We start from the raw sequence: 17,382 nt of genomic DNA, 5'->3' as shown, positions 1-17,382 counted from the left end.
GATAGGAAAATGGAAATATTTTGTTTGTGTTTTTTGACATTTTTCTGATCAACTGCACTGCTGAGCACTTCCTGCCGGATGCTAGCTACCAAATGCCAATAAAATCAGTGGGAGTGCTCAGAACCTTACATCTCCTGCATTGAGTTTACAAGGTGAGTTACAGCAGAATTACAGAGGGAATGGGGAAATTGTCTTTTTTTTTCTATTAACAGTATTTTCTAAAAGAACAACATTTATACAGCACTGTCAGCCAGAAGTGTTTTATCAACCGACTACCTGACCAAGGTGGTATGCTGTCCTGGATGGGAGCATTGGACCAATCTTTTTCGAGGTCAAATTATTTTCATATGATGGGAGGTTTTAGAATCTGGATAATTTCACTCTAGATAATACAGAATGGCATAATACTTCATCATCATTCTGAAGTAATAGTTATCTGGTACTGATATTGAAAAAAATATTCCTAATAATATTAAAGTGATTGTCTCAGTACACAAAAAAGCTATCTATATGGCTCCATTACAGCAGTCTCTGAGCACTTCACAGTTTTTAACATATTTGTTCTCACAGCAGCCTTATGGGTAGGGAAGTGCTTTTATCCTTATTTTACAGATGGGGAACTGAATCAGCAAGAGACTAAGCACCTTGCTCTCGATCACACAGGAAATCTATGGCAGGGCATGGATTTGCAGCTAGGTCACCCAAATCCCAGACTACCTCTCTAAATTCTGGACCACCCTTCCTCTCTGAAATGAACCCTGCTGAAATCAACTGGCTAACGTATGGGTAACTAGAAACTGAGATAGCTACATGAAACTGAAATAGAAGCAATTTTGCCTCAATTTAATTTTTTACTGTAGCATTGTCCTCCATAGATTGTATAAAATAGACAGACAAGAGATATCAGAGAGATGTTTTTTGATTAAGAGAACACAGAACATTTATGGTTAGCAATGTCCAACTCCTCTATGGACTCTGACATCCCTCCAAGAAGATGCCCATATCCTAGATATATACACATATGGGCTATCCAGTTGACAGTTATGTTATTTGGTGATCTCCATGTGAATCCTCTTGTTCTTGAAGAGATGGACTCCTATCTTTAGGGTGCACGTGCTGCAGAGATTCAAGAACCGCCAGTCATTATCAGTTGGAATGCCTTCTCTTGCTGAACCCATGACTCCTTTTGAGCCAGTACAGTTGTTGCCAATTTGTGCATTGAAGTCATTTGTCATCAACTTGATGTCCTGGTTAGGCACGTCATCCAGTACTTGCTGCATCTGCTCATACCTGCTCACTGTTGCCTACTGCATTTGTTGGAGCATTTACTTGGATTATTGTACACTTGAAATGTCTTGTCTGCAGCCCAGCTGTTGTTATTCTGTCATTCACTGGCTCCCAAGACAGTTTGCTGTGGTGTTAAATTCCTACACTTCTTTTGTGCATTCCTCCTGCTGAGTATAAGATTGTAACACCATGAGAGCCCACCTTGCCATTCCCTGTCCATTTTGTTTTACTGATGCCAAGCATGTTCAGATGGCATTTTTTCATTTCTCATGTAACCTGTGCCAACTTTCCCATAATATACAAAGTACATACATTCCACATGCCTACTCTTGTTACAGATTTGTTCGTCAGAATTCAGTGTCTCAAGATCTCAGGTTTTTTTGCCTTTCACTGAGATCTGTCATACTTAGGTTTTGAGCTCCATCTGCACCCACTGTTCTCCATTTTTGGTTTAACTGAACAGTTTCTGTTCCAATAACATTTTACCTGAGTTGGTTGCAAACCCAACTGCAGACCCCTCATCTTTTATCTGGGCTTGGGCTTGGCACTGTTGCTGACTGATGGTGACTCTGATCATTTTCTGTTTGTAGCCACATTTTAACAAACTCAAAAGAGATCACAAACACTGTGTGTGTGTGGGGGGGAGAGTGTTAAACTAATAGACAAAGAAATGCAGTTCAGATTCCAGAGTGCACTTAGCCACCATTCCAGTACAAAGGGGAGACTTCAAGTAACTCTATAGACTAGTTAGCTGGGGGAGATATTACACATTTTATGGAAAGACAAAAAATAACACATGCAAGAGTAAGACTGTTGACAGAGCAGCACATGTTAGAAAATATCATCAAAGAAAGATGGCTCAAGTGGTTGGGCCATGTGCACCATAAGGAAGATGGGTGCCATGCTAAGCAAGCATTGAAGTGGGTACTCAAGGAAGAAAGGAGAAAGTGAGGAGGAACTTTCAGAAGACAGGTATAGTGCATATTGAATGTGCTGACATCACCTGGGAAAATGTACCATAACTAGTGAGTGACAATAATCACTGGAGGAAGTGGACTGCTATGTGTCAGCAGCAGCACAGGAAGAAATTAGGTCTAAGGTAATATAATGTCCAAATTTCTAGGAGAACACCTGGGACTTGGGCTAGTCCCTAAAGGTCAAAAGGTGCTACTGGACCAGTGAAGGAAGAGAATTCAAGAGTTCGGGGCTGTCTACTGAGAGTTCCCTGACACTTCCTTATGCATATACACAAATCTAGGGAATGGTAGAAAGAATGCCACAGCTAATGCCAGTGAGTTATGAGGGTACACAAAAGTACAGTGAGTTTTAAGGGTACACATGCCATCTAGTAGGCATGACATAAATCACATTTTATGCCTGCGGCTGTCATTTTTTAAAAAAAACACACACTTTTTCTGGATTTAAACAAGAGAATGGATCCTTCTTTACTACAAGCTGAGAAAAATAATGTCATCTCATACTAACTGGATGAGAGGCAGTACCTACAATTTCCTTTCTTCCCTCCATGAATATTGTTCATTACTTTGTGTGTTTCAACTTCCTTTACAGCCGGGGTGAAATCCTGGCCCCACTGAAATCAATGGGAGTTTTGTCAATTATTTGCCAGGCTGTCACCCCAGGTATTTTGCCATTGCTGGAGGCAGTGTACTGAACCAGATGTACCAAGTTCTATTCCTTTATGTAGCTCCTGAATTGCTATTGATTCACCCAGATTCATGATCAATGCTTCAAGGGCTCAAAGTATGGGTACAATAGACACTGCTACGCATGCCCTTAAATTTGTTTCTGTTGAAATTAAATTGAGCTCTTTCATTTTCTCCAATTTTCTCTCTAGAAGTGTGGTTGAAACACTCAACAACACTTACTTATGAAAAAAAATCCTGTAGCGGGGCTTGGAAACCTAAGAGAGAGACCATTCCCTAACTGGGTGATACTATTGATCTGTCCTTTAACTATGCTTATCATTGGACCCCCACCGTTTTTCAAAGACACCTGTTCCCCGCTTCTGCTCCTCCACCCTGCGGCCTCGCATAGCTAATCTTATTTTCCACACAGCACAAATGCACAACTGACATTTTGTAAATGGAAGCAAAACCTGAAATATCTTAGTAAAAAAGTTATACCGGTGTTGGGGGGCAAAACACGGAAAAATACCAATTCCTGCAGTATAGACCTAGTGGCAAAGAAGAAACGGTACAGGTGAATTGTTGGTGGGCTAATCTAGCAAAACTATTTTTAAGCCTCTGACACCAGATTTGTAGTACAGGATTTGTTTGACAGAACCCAGTATTTATGCTGGATGAGGCGAAAGCATTTGAGGGATTTATTTTCAATACAAAATTGAACAACTTGTCTTTTTAAGAGCAAAAATATCTCCATTCACTCAAGAATATAAGGTTTTCAAACGATTAATGACTAATTGTGCTTTTTCTAATTTGCATCTCTCTCTCTCTTTACTCTAAGATCTGTTTGGTAATTGTTTCTGTGTTTGTCAGCTTTGCCTTTGTGTCTTGAATGTAAGTAGGTAATTTCTATGCCAACAATAATTAAGGTCTGTTGGAAATAAAAGAAAACCCACTCTCTTTTTTGTTTTTGTTTTCTAGGGTTTTTTTGGTCACATTTTATGATGCAACCTTTTCTTTGTTTGGGTCCGTTTAATTCCTGGCATTCTCCCTCTTCAGGTTATAGCTTTATTTGTTTCTTTTCCTGTTGGCACTTGATCATTCTGTAAATTATTGTTGCATGCTTTAGTGCATATTGCTCTTAATTTCCCCCTAAAGAAATTCCTATTTGAAGGCTGGTAGTTGGTTGTGCTGTGCTTGAGTAGAAAGCAATTTTGACCTGTTTGTAAATTATTTTTCTTTTCTATTGCAGTTCATGTTTGTTTGTGCTGTACCCTCTCTTCTCCCCCTATTCCCACGCCCCTGCCCGGGGTGACTACCATCTTTACTGCTGTCATTAGCAAGGCCTAGCTAGTAAGTCAATTACACTTTGTTCCTGCTAAGAAAATCAGTAAAGTGCATTAACTGGCACTTGGACCAACTATTGTTTGATAATAAATGTGGCCCCCATGTGGGAATTGCTCATGCTCATTCCAGGGATGTGTAGTTAACAGCCCACCACTGACATACTTAGGCATGTATGGAATTTTACAATTCCCATCCTCATTTCCCTGTTTTCCACCATTATTTTGGCACCTCTGCATATTGGAGTCTTGTCCAACGTGTGGGAGAGGGGCTACCTATGTCACTAATTTACCTGTAGCAGGGAAGCTGCATTTTTTCTTCCTTGTTCACTCCTGGAAACTACAGCTTAGTACAACAATAAATTAATATCTAGGGATACTCATCAGCACTATGGACATTGATTTTTAAATCTCCCAGGGCAGAGCTCTCACTCACATTGTACTGCTGAAATACAGTGGAACTCAGTTATAAGGATAAATTGGGGCAAGCCTTTTTTTGGTTGTTAAATCCACATCATTACAGGCTGCTACATGAAACTATGCATCACACATATGCTTAGAGGCAATATCTCCACTCTGCAAGGACAGAGTGCATTTTACTGCCAAAGGAGGTCAATTAAGTTTAATTGGTTCTAATTAGCACTTGCTCAAGCTGTTATATTCTTTACCTGCATCCGAGTGGCTCTCAAATTGGTGAACATCGGTTTCCTGCTTTTCAACACAGCATAGAAATACTAATGGGATCCTTGAAGTCAAAAGCTGCATTGATCAGCATAAATGAGGGCGAACCCACATAAATGGCAACTGACTTTTTGGAAAAACTAAATGTAAGCCTTATTCTGCATTTCATCCGTAAAATAAATGCAAGTGTGCAATTTGTTGCTATTTTCAACATGGAAAGCAAAACCAAGCTAACCACTTGCTATAATTCTGCTGAACAGTGGTAATGTGTTTAGGCTCACAAGATACATCCTATGGGCTGATTAATTTTTACACATTAGAAAGAGATGAATAATATCAATGGAAGTTAGCAAAAAAGCATGTTAAACCATCATTTTTTAAGTGACAATTCTTTACCATGAGTCCAGTATCATGGATAGGAACATAATCAAGTAGGTTTAAGCTTTATTAAAAGAGGCTAAACAAAAGGAACTGGTAATGAGATGGAGTGGGAACTCTAGTGGGTGATTGCCACATTAGGCCTCATCTTAATATAGTCATGAATAGAAAAAAGTGTAGTTAGCATATGAATCAAACTCATAGAGGATACTAAACAGGGAGAAGCACTGATCACCACTGAACACAGCAAAGTTACACAAAGAAATATTGGAAACATAGGCAGAACGTTAGATCCATTCTGGAAAAAAATCAGATTAATAGAACTGGAGAAAGAATCAGAAAGAGACAGTTAATGGGAGGATGAAACCTGGAGAGCAGCGATGTTGCCATGTCCAGCTCCTCAAAAGTATGGAGGAACCTAATCCCCATTGATTTCAAAAGTCTAGTTTTGCACCTAAATGCAGCCATTAGCTGTGAATTTGTAATGAGAAATGGCAGCAAAAGCAACAAAACAAAAATGTCCCCGCCCAACACACACAGAGAAACCAAGGCATTTTTGTGCTGCAGCTGGCATACCATATGCCCCTCCATGGGTCTGATTGCTATTTCTGACCAAGATATGCTCAGCACAGGGACCAAGGCGTGGAGGATGAGGAGAGGACAAAGACCATGTTAATTCACATTTGTGTTTCCCAGTATTCTGGGTCAAGTGCTTGGCATAAATTAGAGCACACTTGCAGCCTCAAGGATGTGCTAATTTACACTAGTCTACAGTAGTCACCTACTACAGGACAGGCCCAACAAAGAAAATAACAGAACGCCACTAGCCGTCACCTTCAGCCCCCAACTAAAACCTCTCCAACGTATCATCAAGGATCTACAACCTATCCTGAAGGACGACCCATCACTCTCACAAATCTTGGGAAACAGGCCAGTCCCGGCTTACAGACAGCCCCCCAACCTGAAGCAAATACTCACCAACAACCACACACCACACAACAGAACCACTAACCCAGGAACCTATCCTTGCAACAAAGCCCGTTGCCAACTGTGTCCACATATCTATTCAGGGGACACAATCATAGGGCCTAATCACATCAGCCACACCATCAGAGGCTCGTTCACCTGCACATCTACCAATGTGATATATGCCATCATGTGCCAGCAATGCCCCTCTGCCATGTACATTGGCCAAACTGGACAGTCTTTATGTAAAAGAATAAATGGACACAAATCTGACGTCAAGAATTATAACATTCAAAAACCAGTCGAAAACACTTCAGTCTCTTTGGTCACTCGATTACAGACCTAAAAGTGGCAATTCTTCAACAAAAAAACTTCAGAAACAGACTCCAATGAGAGACTGCTGAATTGGAATTAATTTGTAAACTGGATACAATTAACTTAGGCTTGAATAGAGACTGGGAGTGGATGGGTCATTACACAAAGTAAAACTATTTCCCCATGTTTATTCCCCCTTCCTCAACCCCCCACTGTTCCTCAGACGTTCTTGTCAACTGCTGGAAATGGCCCACCTTGATTATCACTACAAAAGTCCCCCCCCCTCAGCGCTCCTGCTGGTAATAACTCACCTTAAGTGATCGCTCTGGTTACAGTGTGTATTGTAACACCCACTGTTTCATGTTATCTGTGTATATAAATCTCCCCACTGTGTTTTTCACTGACTGCATCCAATGAAGTGAGCTGTAGCTCACGAAAGCTTGTGCTCAAATAAATTTGTTTGTCTCTAAGGTGCCACAAGTATTCCTTTTCTTCTTGTGGATACAGACTAACATGGCTGCTACTCTGAAACCTGTCAAGGTATTCCCTGAGGGGCTCATTCAGCAGCCAAGAATAGACAAATCACAGATATGGTATTGCCTGGATTAGTTGGCTTTATGACCCCCTCCCCTCCTAAAACGGATGGAGCACTAGCCACAAAATAACTGAGATTTGGGTCCTCTGTGGCTTTGGATGATGCAGTACAACTGGCTGCCACCACTGGTCTTCCAGCAAGCAGACTATAGGCAGCAGTGGGAGGTGACCTAGAGCAGGGAGAATAGGCTATTGTGGGACTGTTGCACAGTAGCACCACAGAGGCAAAATATAGGTCATTGCAGTTGTTCCCTGCAGCCTCTATTAATGCTGCTCCAAGTCCAGCAATAAGTAGACTGAATGTAGGGTTAATCTGTACTAATATTATGAATATGTGACCTAGCTATTAAGATAGTCAATGCATAGCAATATTGGGATGTGTGAATGGATGGGTTCAGTTTGATAGAGAGCTGTTGGGAAGCAAGTAGGAACTGAAACAATGACTAGAGATTAGCTAGCTTGGTAGAAAATACTTAAAGGGTCCTTAAGAGATCAATGGGTAGGCTACTAATTGGGACATGCCTAGCTACCTGGTGCCGGCCAGGTAAACAGGCATATTTTGCCAAGGCTGGGAGCACTAAGCACAAAGGACACTAAACCATTAAAAACCCCTACCTGGAGATGTGGGGGGGGGGGGGAGGTGTTGAGTGGATATCAACTGCTCAGGGAGAAACATTGTGGGCAAGACACAGAGAAATTGCAGCAGGGCAGTCTGTTCCCGCCAGCCCAGAAGTGTGATGTGCTTTGACTGAATGGCATATACCCAAATTTGCAAGGAAAAAGGAAGGTGTAAATCCCATGTGGATAGCCCTTTATTGTTTCAACCCTATTTGCTGCTTTTTATGTGCCTTTGGGTGAATAAGCTATTCATTTTCTTTTGGAGAAGCTATTTCAAGTTACTTTAATGAGCTGTAGGGCCCAAGTGCCCAGAAGGACGTGTCTTTCAGATGCCAAATATGTGTCATGTTAACATGATCAGAAACTGAGGAAGAGGTGAGGTGTCATTTCAGAAAAACTGAGGGGGCAGGAGGCAAAGTTGTTTCAGTATATAGGATGATATGTGCTTATATTATAGCCTGCAAAGTTAAGGGAAGGAAGAGGAAAAAGAAGTGGAAGCCATAGTGGAGCAAATCAATGTATAAAATGGCTGGGGGGAAGTTGTCCCCCTCCCCCCGCTTTGCCCCACAGCAAATGATACCCTTGAGCAGGTGCTCTGACCCAGAGAGTCAGGCGAAGAGTGGTTGATTCCTAGAGTTCCACCTCTGAGTGAAGGAAGTGAAGCCTGTTGCATGAAGGGTGCCCTTGAAAGGAACTGTAAATGTGGGTCTCAAACACAGCTCACTGTGCAACTTTGACAGGGGGGGTTCTGAGCAAAGCTGGGGTTCTGCCCAGAGGAGAAGTCTAAGACTGAGCATAGGTTTCTAAACCTGTATGGCTTTGAGTGTGTGTATGTGATGTGGAGAGAGAGTGTGCGTGTGAGGCAGCTTGCAGCTGCACTTGGTATTTTGGCACCAGCCTCACTGCACATCTGGAATATTGTCTGCAACTTCAGGCACCTCACTTCTATGAAGCTTTTGACAATAAAACAAAACAAAAACAAATCATAAAAAAGCAGCAAGAAAGCTTCAGGGCTAGAAGAACTGACATAGGAATAAAGAGCTAAAAACTATGACGTACATTGAACTATGTCCCAGTGTGAGTGCAGAAGGGGAGGGAAGGTCATGAGACACCTTGATCTGTATAGTCCACTGTCAAACATAAATAACTGTGCGAGGCTACAGATATGAGAAATGCTAAACACAGGTGGAGTCACAGCTCCTCAATACTCTCTGCACTAGACAACAGTGCCCTATGGGAAACATCATACTTTCCAGAGACCTTTCTGGGGCAGTGCGCTTCTTCCCTCACATCCATTGTTGAACATTGCCTTTTGGGGAGCAGCCCCTATAACAGCAAGGATAAAGGAAGGGTGTGGAGGTGTGATAGGAAAACACTTGAAAAGTCTTTGAAGGGTGTAAAAATCCAGGAAGGAGAGGAATTATTGATTGCAATGAAAGGATTTTCCTGATGAAACTATCTTTTCTGTTTTCATCACATTACTCAACATTTTAACTCTTTGTTGCACTCAGGAATCCCTCTCCTTCCTGGGATTTTTCAAGGATTTTTCCAGTGTTATCCTGTCATATCCCATTTTAGTGACTTTAGGATTAATTACCTGTATCAATAAATCTGATAGCTTTATATTTTTTATTTATTGCTTGCTACACTTTTTCCAATTTTTAATAGAAATCCTGAATGAATCCATGTCCACGTCCCATTTGGTTTTCAAAGATAACTTATTTTTAGCTAAAGGGTTCCAGGTGTGATGAATGAGTTAACAAAAAAAAAAAAATCAACTATTTTTTAAGACCATGAGAACTACCATGTCTAACTTTTGGACAACAGCATGCAAGTGAATTCAAAAGTCTATTACAGAACAGAATAGAGCTTAAAAAAACATTAAAGATGGAGTTCCCATCTTTTTTTGCCTTAGCTCCTCAGCTCAATCTCCACTAATTTGAAAAACAACAACAACAACAATGGACATGGCCTAAAATAAAGCAAAACTACTCTGTGAAGTTTTTAAAAAAGACTTTTTGTGCCCACCCCTTTTTGTGCCCACCCCTTTTCAACTGTCAGGACTCTTCCTCAACACTGCTGCTGAACTTTTCTATTGTCAGGCAACATACAGGTTGGAAGCAAACGCAAGCTAGAGTTATTTCGGACTGATTCATAATTTTCTGTCTAGCTCTCAGTATAATTTAAAAAATACATTAAAACAATCCATGCTTTTTAAAAGAATCCTCTTTTTTCCCCCTGGCATGTTTGTACCACAAAGAAGGTACAAAAAACTGTTTCTGTTATATTTAAGGATCGTAGAGAGATATTTGCAACCTGGGTCCTTCATTTCTTAAACACTTCAAAGCCCTATTGAAGTTAATGATGACTTGGGGGTGTATTAAAGATGTAGAGCAGGGCACTTTGGCCCTGGTTTAATAATTGATTCAATGGAAAGGCTCATTCAATAGAATGGGCTTTGGATCAGGATCTTAATGTTAACATTTAATAATATTCTATGTCAGGTTGCCATTTGTATTTCTGTATGTATCGTTGAAGTAGCTGCCCAAACAATATCTGAAGAACATGTACAGATTTTTTTTTATTATTTCAACCATTTTTTCCATATTATTTACGCTATGCAAACATCACGGGAAAGTGGTTTAGGGCCTATTTATACTGGGGATATTTGTACCAGTGCAAACCCCCAGGGAAGATGTGCTGCATCAATGTAAAACAGTTTCAACCCAGGGTAAGCCATACAGCTGCAAGCCTTGTATTACATTTATTCAGCACATCTACACTGCAGAGTGTGGCACCAACATTGCTAAATTGGTGAAGTTACATCTGTACAATTATCCTCAGTCTAGATGAGACCTTAGACGTATGTCCCCCATGATGAGCAATATTTACCATTAGCCGAAACAGGCACAGCAGAACTGATTTCAGTGATGTCATGCCATTGACACTGGTGTTAAATTTGTCCCAGAGTTCCTAAGAAAGTTAGAAGCTGTGTTCAGCAGTACTTGGTACCTATAAGTAGACAGTGAACATTATAGCTCAGTCTATGTTTATAATTCCTTGTTTGTTCCCAGTTTATAGATTTATAGATTCCAAGGCCAGAAGGACTGTTGTGATAATCTAATTTGACCTCTTGTATAACCCAGGGCATAGAACTTCCCCAAAATAATTCCTAGAACATATCTTTTAGAAAACCATCCAATTGTGATTTAAAATTGGTCAGAGATGGAGAATCCACCATAGCCCTTGGTAAATTATTCTCACCGTTAAAAATTTACATCTTATTTCCAGTCTGAATTTGTCTAGCTTCAACTTCTATCCATTGGATTGATTTATTTAGGGTTATTTTAGGTTATTTAAGTTTATTTGCCCTTTTCACATATTGACTCCTTACTCACATTATTTTCACATAAATTTGAAATGTGAATACATTTTATTTTTTTTCCCCAGTAAATCTACAATACACACTTCGACAGTACTATGAACCAACGTCTTATGCCAATTAAACTTTGCTGCACTAACAATACCAATGAAACACATGAAGAGGTCATACTTTTTCCTGAACAAGCTGTAGCCAGTAAACAAATTAAAAAAACAAATTGGAAAACTAAGTGCCACCACAACATCCCCTTTTTAAAAACACATTATTCACAATACATGGTTTTGGTTTAAAAAAAAACAAAAATAATACTTTTAAAAAAACAGTAAATTAAACTGCATTTTAAAAAAAAATATGTATTGTGGTTTGTTGGAAGTACACTGTATAGAAAAGAGGGAACAAAAGAAACATCACCTGTAAGATAATGGAGACACTTTGTGATACACACTGACGACTTGTTATGTAATTTTGTAAGCAAATTATTAATGAACAAAAACATACAGAAGCAGATGGACAAGTTAGTGAATGTCATGGTACTGCACAGCTTTAATACTGACACACATTTACTTTCCAGTGGAATAGATAAAACATATCTGAAAGTCAGTGGGATGGCTTTTGTCAACTTCTCATGATTCCAATTTTAACGTAATGAGAAAGGTGTTCCACCAAAGCTCAGCACAAGTGTTCAAATCAAATCCTCTGTAGTCATACTGAAATGTTTCCAGAGCAGCAAAATTTGAGAAGTGTGCTGAAGACTCTGTATCTTCACCTATCAGAGTCAGCAAAAATCTGATGCCCTTTTTACCTTTGTTGAATATTTCTCTACATTTATAAACAATGGCTTTAACTATATCCATTGAATCAGCAGGAAAATTACATATATTCACTGGTTACATATATAAATAAATTCATACATTTTGTTTGTTTTTGTCTTGTAATGGGCTAAGTAACAGATTTGACCTTAAAAGTTTAAATACCAGTTTTTGTTATTTGACAGTGCCGAATACAATTGAAAACTGTAGTGTTTTATTGTAGAATGGACCAGTTAAATAAAATGAAAAGAAACACATATATTTAGCAGTGTAATTTACTTGTCCTAGGACTTTGCCATCACTAGAAGTGTACTTCACTTAATACTGGTGAACTCCAAGGCGTTATACAAAACAACATAGACAGGATATACTTCAAGGGTGTTTAAATGCAAACTTGCATTCATGATTAGGTGATTAATAGAAAAAAAACTGTGGGATGTACTATTTAAATTAAGTATTGAATGAATGTGGTATACAATACACGTAGAGTATTCTAACAAATGTTTGAAAATTTACTCATTGGGATTTTGGAGGTGCAGAAAAACTAGAGAAAGTCATGAAAACTAATGATGAGACAGGATGCTGTTATTAATGTCCACTTACAGAGTTTGGTTTATTCAAAAAGTGTATAAACATGCGTTACTTTGTTATTATAGTAGGGTTTAAATTCACGCGTTAAAAGTAGATCAAAGTTTTTTTCTTTGTATCCAATTTCTGAGAACATATTGCATTGAAAGAAAAATATTTACTGCAAACCGAACATAATTTTACCATTGCTTTCTTTTTCAAACACTAAGAATTTTACTACAAATTCCGTGGATTCAACTTCAGTTATTGAGGACTTCAGTTAATAAAACACAAAAGTATCTAGACTGCATAAAAAACAAGTCATGTAATGAATTTCAGTGGTGCAGCTCTATCCTCTATTTTACTATACATGTATTGGAAAGATGAACTAAGATACTCCAACATATTTCATTTTTCAGAAGCATCTTAAATATGTCTCAATAATAAATTGCATCTTTAGCTAATTGCTAGGTAATCCCAGAGTTTATATTGTTTCTTTTTCCTGGGGGAATTTCTGCATTACATGCTGGCTTTGAGAGATTAATTATGGTAATTCTTTTTAAAATGTAACATAAAAACAGCTTTAGTGAAACACCTTAATTTCTTTTGTTTGTAGGAATTTTCCCCACTCCACACCTCCATTATTTAATTATATTGGGCAGGTAAAAACTGACCCTAAGAGTTGAGAAGCTTAGCGTTCTATTCAGAGGTCATAGTTCAACTCTGTAGACTCTTTTTTCATATTCACTCTTGAAACTCACAACTTTTGACAACCCCCCCTTTTTTTTTAAATAGTAAGAGCAACCATGTTGCTTGTTATTTAAAGATTTAATTCTGTCCCTGACATCTTTGCTAACATCAGTTTTGCCTGTCATCTTCCTATTGCGACACCCCAATGGAAAACCATTTACCATACTCCGTTACATCCAGCATTATCCAATATAGCTTACAGCACATAAAACGCTCTTCACACATTCAGTCTTCTTCTTCTTCTTCATGTCACGAGGAGTAGAGTTTTGTGCTTATCACCAAATAAAATTGCAGTGCAAACTTTAAACATAAAAGTTACACAATTAAAAGTTAATATATGGCACCACAGCCTATTAATTCACATATAGTACAACAGACCAATAAGAACAGACAATAATATGAACATAGCTAAAAAGAAAGTGAGCTTGCATAGCAATGCAACAAAAGAAATTATATACAGAGGGAAATCCTTTTCATCCTGGAGGGTGATTTTTTTTTCTTTCTTTTTTATATACTCCTGACAAGAAATAGTTTAAGGTGGATGGTGTATTAAAGAGACGAACACAAGTATCTGTGGGATATGTGTGGCTGTGTGTCTTTACATTGCATTTACAGTTCTTTTAATAGTACATAAATAAAGAAAATGTTCATTGCACTGTTTAGTGTCATCACTTCCATGAGTTCAGACCTGATGGTCCTTCAGAGCAGCTTGGGATGTCTCTTCTCAACTACTCTATAGAAAGAAAAAAGAGAAAAAAATGCACCAAATAAAACAAATCTTCTGGCCACATTACCACAGCACATCACATAAACTTATTGGATTTTTTAAAATTGCTTTTAAAATTGCAAGTGGCTGACTTTAAAAATTCTACACTGAAGACCAGTTGTAGTAAAGAGACCAAATACGTCTTCCTGTGTGCATGTAGGTTGTGAGACAACTGCAGTCTCTGCCTTAGCACTGTGTGGTAACTGCAAGTAAATACTGAGGGTCTGGTTCTCTGCTGTGCCTCATGGAGTGAAGTGCCTGTACTGAGAGTCCACTGGGATGTGTGTGTGTGTCTGTGGGGGGGGGGAGGGGGAATCCTTCCCTAACTGATTAATGGGACTAGTGTAAACGCTAACCCAGGGCTTGATCCAAAGCTCACTGAAGTCAGTGAAAGTCTATCAATTGACATACCAAGCTTTGGACCAGACACTAAGGACTTACTTCTTCAGGCAGATACACATAGGTAGACACAACGTCTGCAGAACTCCAATGACAAAGGGACTCCTTGTAGTGAACCTATGTACCTGCTCGGATATTACTGGACAAATCTAGTGTGGGTACAGTTAAACAGGATTAGGTATAGTTTTAGGGTTGATTGTATCTAAGAAACATTTGTTTGAATAGGTCCATAAAGAATATTCTGTTAGCACACTGCAAGTGCTGTCCAGGTAATATCTGTTATGCAATTACTGCAATAGTACCCTATTTATTGCTTTTACTAGAGAGAGAATCAGTGACCAGAAGTGAAAGAAATACAGAAGTGGGAAAGAGCAACAAACTTCATATTTTTAAATGACCTCTATATCTTTTTCAAATGGAAGATCTGTGCTGAAGTCAGACCTGGGTCTCAAATTGGATATCAAGTAAAACCTGGTTATTTTGTTACGTACTACAAGTGTTCTCCAGTTGTGTCACTTTTAAATTGCACTGCATGTGGAAATGATTAACATATTCTTTACCAGAGTGATATACCAATTTTATGGGCCAGATCCACAGCAGAAGTGTGTTTGGCAGAGCTCAGAAAGAGAGATGCAAAAGATGTCTTAAAGGCACCTTTGCACTCCTCTGATCCTGGGATTACTCTGTGATGGGTTGGACTCCTAGCTACCTATGGCATTGTCCTGGAAACTGGGGCCCATAGAATAGTAGCAAAGTCTAAGCCACATCCCTTTTCCTCTGGCCACATTCCCTGCATTGGTTGCATGATAGTTCACCCTAAGGCCTTGTCTACACTGGCAGCGGCATGTAGCATAGGTGTAACTACATGCCTCTGTGAAAAGCGGGCTGCATTCATACTACGGTGTGTAGCTACATACATCAGTGAAAGGCTCTGGCAAGGGGAAGGCCTTGGGGAAAGACTCCAGCAGCAGGGAGATTCCAGAGCCTTTCCCTACTGCCAAAGCTTTTCCCTGTGGTGGGGAAAGGCTCCTGCAGTGGGGAGGCAGAGGGACACTACACAGCTAAAAACAGGAATGTTGTTTGGGGGAAGCACTTCTTGGGCATGAATAAAGCCATATAGGATACATACCCTGAGGTTTGGGTGTGTCTTTATTCTACTCACCTAAGCAATGCCTTACTGTCTACGCTGTTATTTATACCTGTGCTGGAGGGGTACAATGTATGTACTCTACATGCCACCATACATGGAGGCCTAGCCTGAGATACCTTATGTATAGGAGAGCCTTCTGTACTGGAAAATCCAAAATCAGTTGCTTTGCACTGACAAACATCAGCAGGGGTCAGTTATCAGCCTTCTCTAAAGGAGCTGATGGTGTGGTGAGAAAGTTAGAGAACCTCCCCCAAGACTTCTGGCCCCAGGTGTGTACTCGCTGTGTTTCTCAGGCAGCCAGAACACCACAGTATTTGCTGTTCTTGTTACTAAAAGGTCAGCTTCTATGACCTAACAGTCTTTGAGGTCTCAGATGAATGTCATCTAGCTGATGTATACACAGAATGGTACCAGGTATGACACATACATAGTGGTAATAAATTTGGGAAGGAGTTCTGCTGGGCTGGGGAACTTGAGAAAAAGGGAGGCACACTTTCTTTGGGATGAGCAAAAGGGAGACTGAATCAGGGGGCAGAGAGGAGAGAGAAAGCTGAATGGGAAAGAGAGGGGGTAAAGAAGGGGAGTGATAAGTTTGCCTGCTGTAACCCGCCAAGAATAGAACAAAGGCCTCTTTTTAGCACACTTCGGTAACACCATCATCAATGCCACTTTCAGGTCAAGTAACTTGAATTTGACCAAAAAATTCTAAAGGATAGTGAGCTGTAGCTCACGAAAGCTTATGCTCAAATAAATTGGTTAGTCTCTAAGTTGCCACTAGTAATCCTTTTCTTAAAGGATAACGAGTAATTCTAACCAGCTGACCTGATGTGTTTCCCTTTACACTAGAATCACAGATTCAAGGATGTGTTAAATAGATGACCCTGGCATGAGTCACAGTACAAACACAGATTTCACCCTGCACCATGATTTTTAATCTAAAACAAATCTAAAGGCACAGAAAGATAAATTTCAATCATTCACCTTTTTCACAAGGAAGTGACCTCTCAGAGATGACAGAGATCTGGGTCAGAATCACATCTGACTGACAAACTGAGCTTCCCACTCTCTGGAGTTCAATCTTGCTTCATTGAAAATTATAATATAAATTTGTTCTTTCTTTTTTAACATTTGAATTGCCGCAAGAAAGACACTTACATAATTCACCAGTAAATTGTCCTGGATTATTTGATCCCATATATCCTACATCAAGAAGGTCACTGGCATTGCGTTGGTGACCTCCTCGCAAGGCTTCACCTTTTCTGGGTCCAGTCGATCCTTTAGAAGAAGCTGTTCCTGAAGAGCTGTGACCACCTGGGGATGGGAAACTGGGCTTACTATATGGCACCAGTGCCTCTTCTAGAAAACACAAAATCAAATCATGAACATATTATTAACAGCATTATCCAGATGTGGACATCAAACTCACCCAGTGCATATTACATTTAGAAAGGTTTTATTTTCTTTTATTTTGCCTTATGATATGGCAGTAAAACCAAAAAGCTCCCTGTGCATCCTAAACTGCTTCCACAGATAATGAAACCAATGTGTCTGCATGTAAACTTATAAACTAGTTTGAATTAATTATAAAATGATGTTCCTTGTGAACAAGTAGACGATAAATCACAGATTGCTTAATAGAAATAGCTGCACATACAATTTCCAGAATAATGTAATGATTAGATTTTTCTTTAAGCTTCTAGGAGTGTGTTTTTTCTCCTCTTCTTTAGTTTAACT

General features: G+C 39.4%; 1 protein-coding gene across 10 annotated transcripts in view; it reads right to left on the bottom strand.

The window, feature by feature from the left end:
• Nucleotides 1-12,601: 12,601 nt before the first annotated feature.
• ROBO2 (roundabout guidance receptor 2) overlaps nucleotides 12,602-17,382 on the bottom strand; it is a 639,395-nt gene continuing 634,614 nt past the window's right edge. For 8 of the 10 annotated variants that reach the window (XM_073303863.1, XM_073303897.1, XM_073303882.1 and 5 more), the window contains 2 exons: nucleotides 16,804-17,004; nucleotides 12,602-14,066 (listed from right to left, as the gene is read on the bottom strand). In XM_073303863.1, coding sequence (XP_073159964.1) covers nucleotides 14,065-14,066; nucleotides 16,804-17,004 — 203 coding nt within the window. In that variant the 3' untranslated portion in view covers nucleotides 12,602-14,064. The remainder of the gene's footprint in view (nucleotides 14,067-16,803; nucleotides 17,005-17,382) is intronic. The other 2 variants (XM_073303872.1, XM_073303917.1) reach the window with 1 other exon arrangement.

The sequence above is a fragment of the Lepidochelys kempii genome, chromosome 1 (assembly GCF_965140265.1).
Source record: "Lepidochelys kempii isolate rLepKem1 chromosome 1, rLepKem1.hap2, whole genome shotgun sequence".
Taxonomy (NCBI): Eukaryota; Metazoa; Chordata; order Testudines; family Cheloniidae; genus Lepidochelys; species Lepidochelys kempii.
Note: the sequence above shows the minus strand (reverse complement) of the source record. Positions and strands in the feature narration are given on the sequence as shown.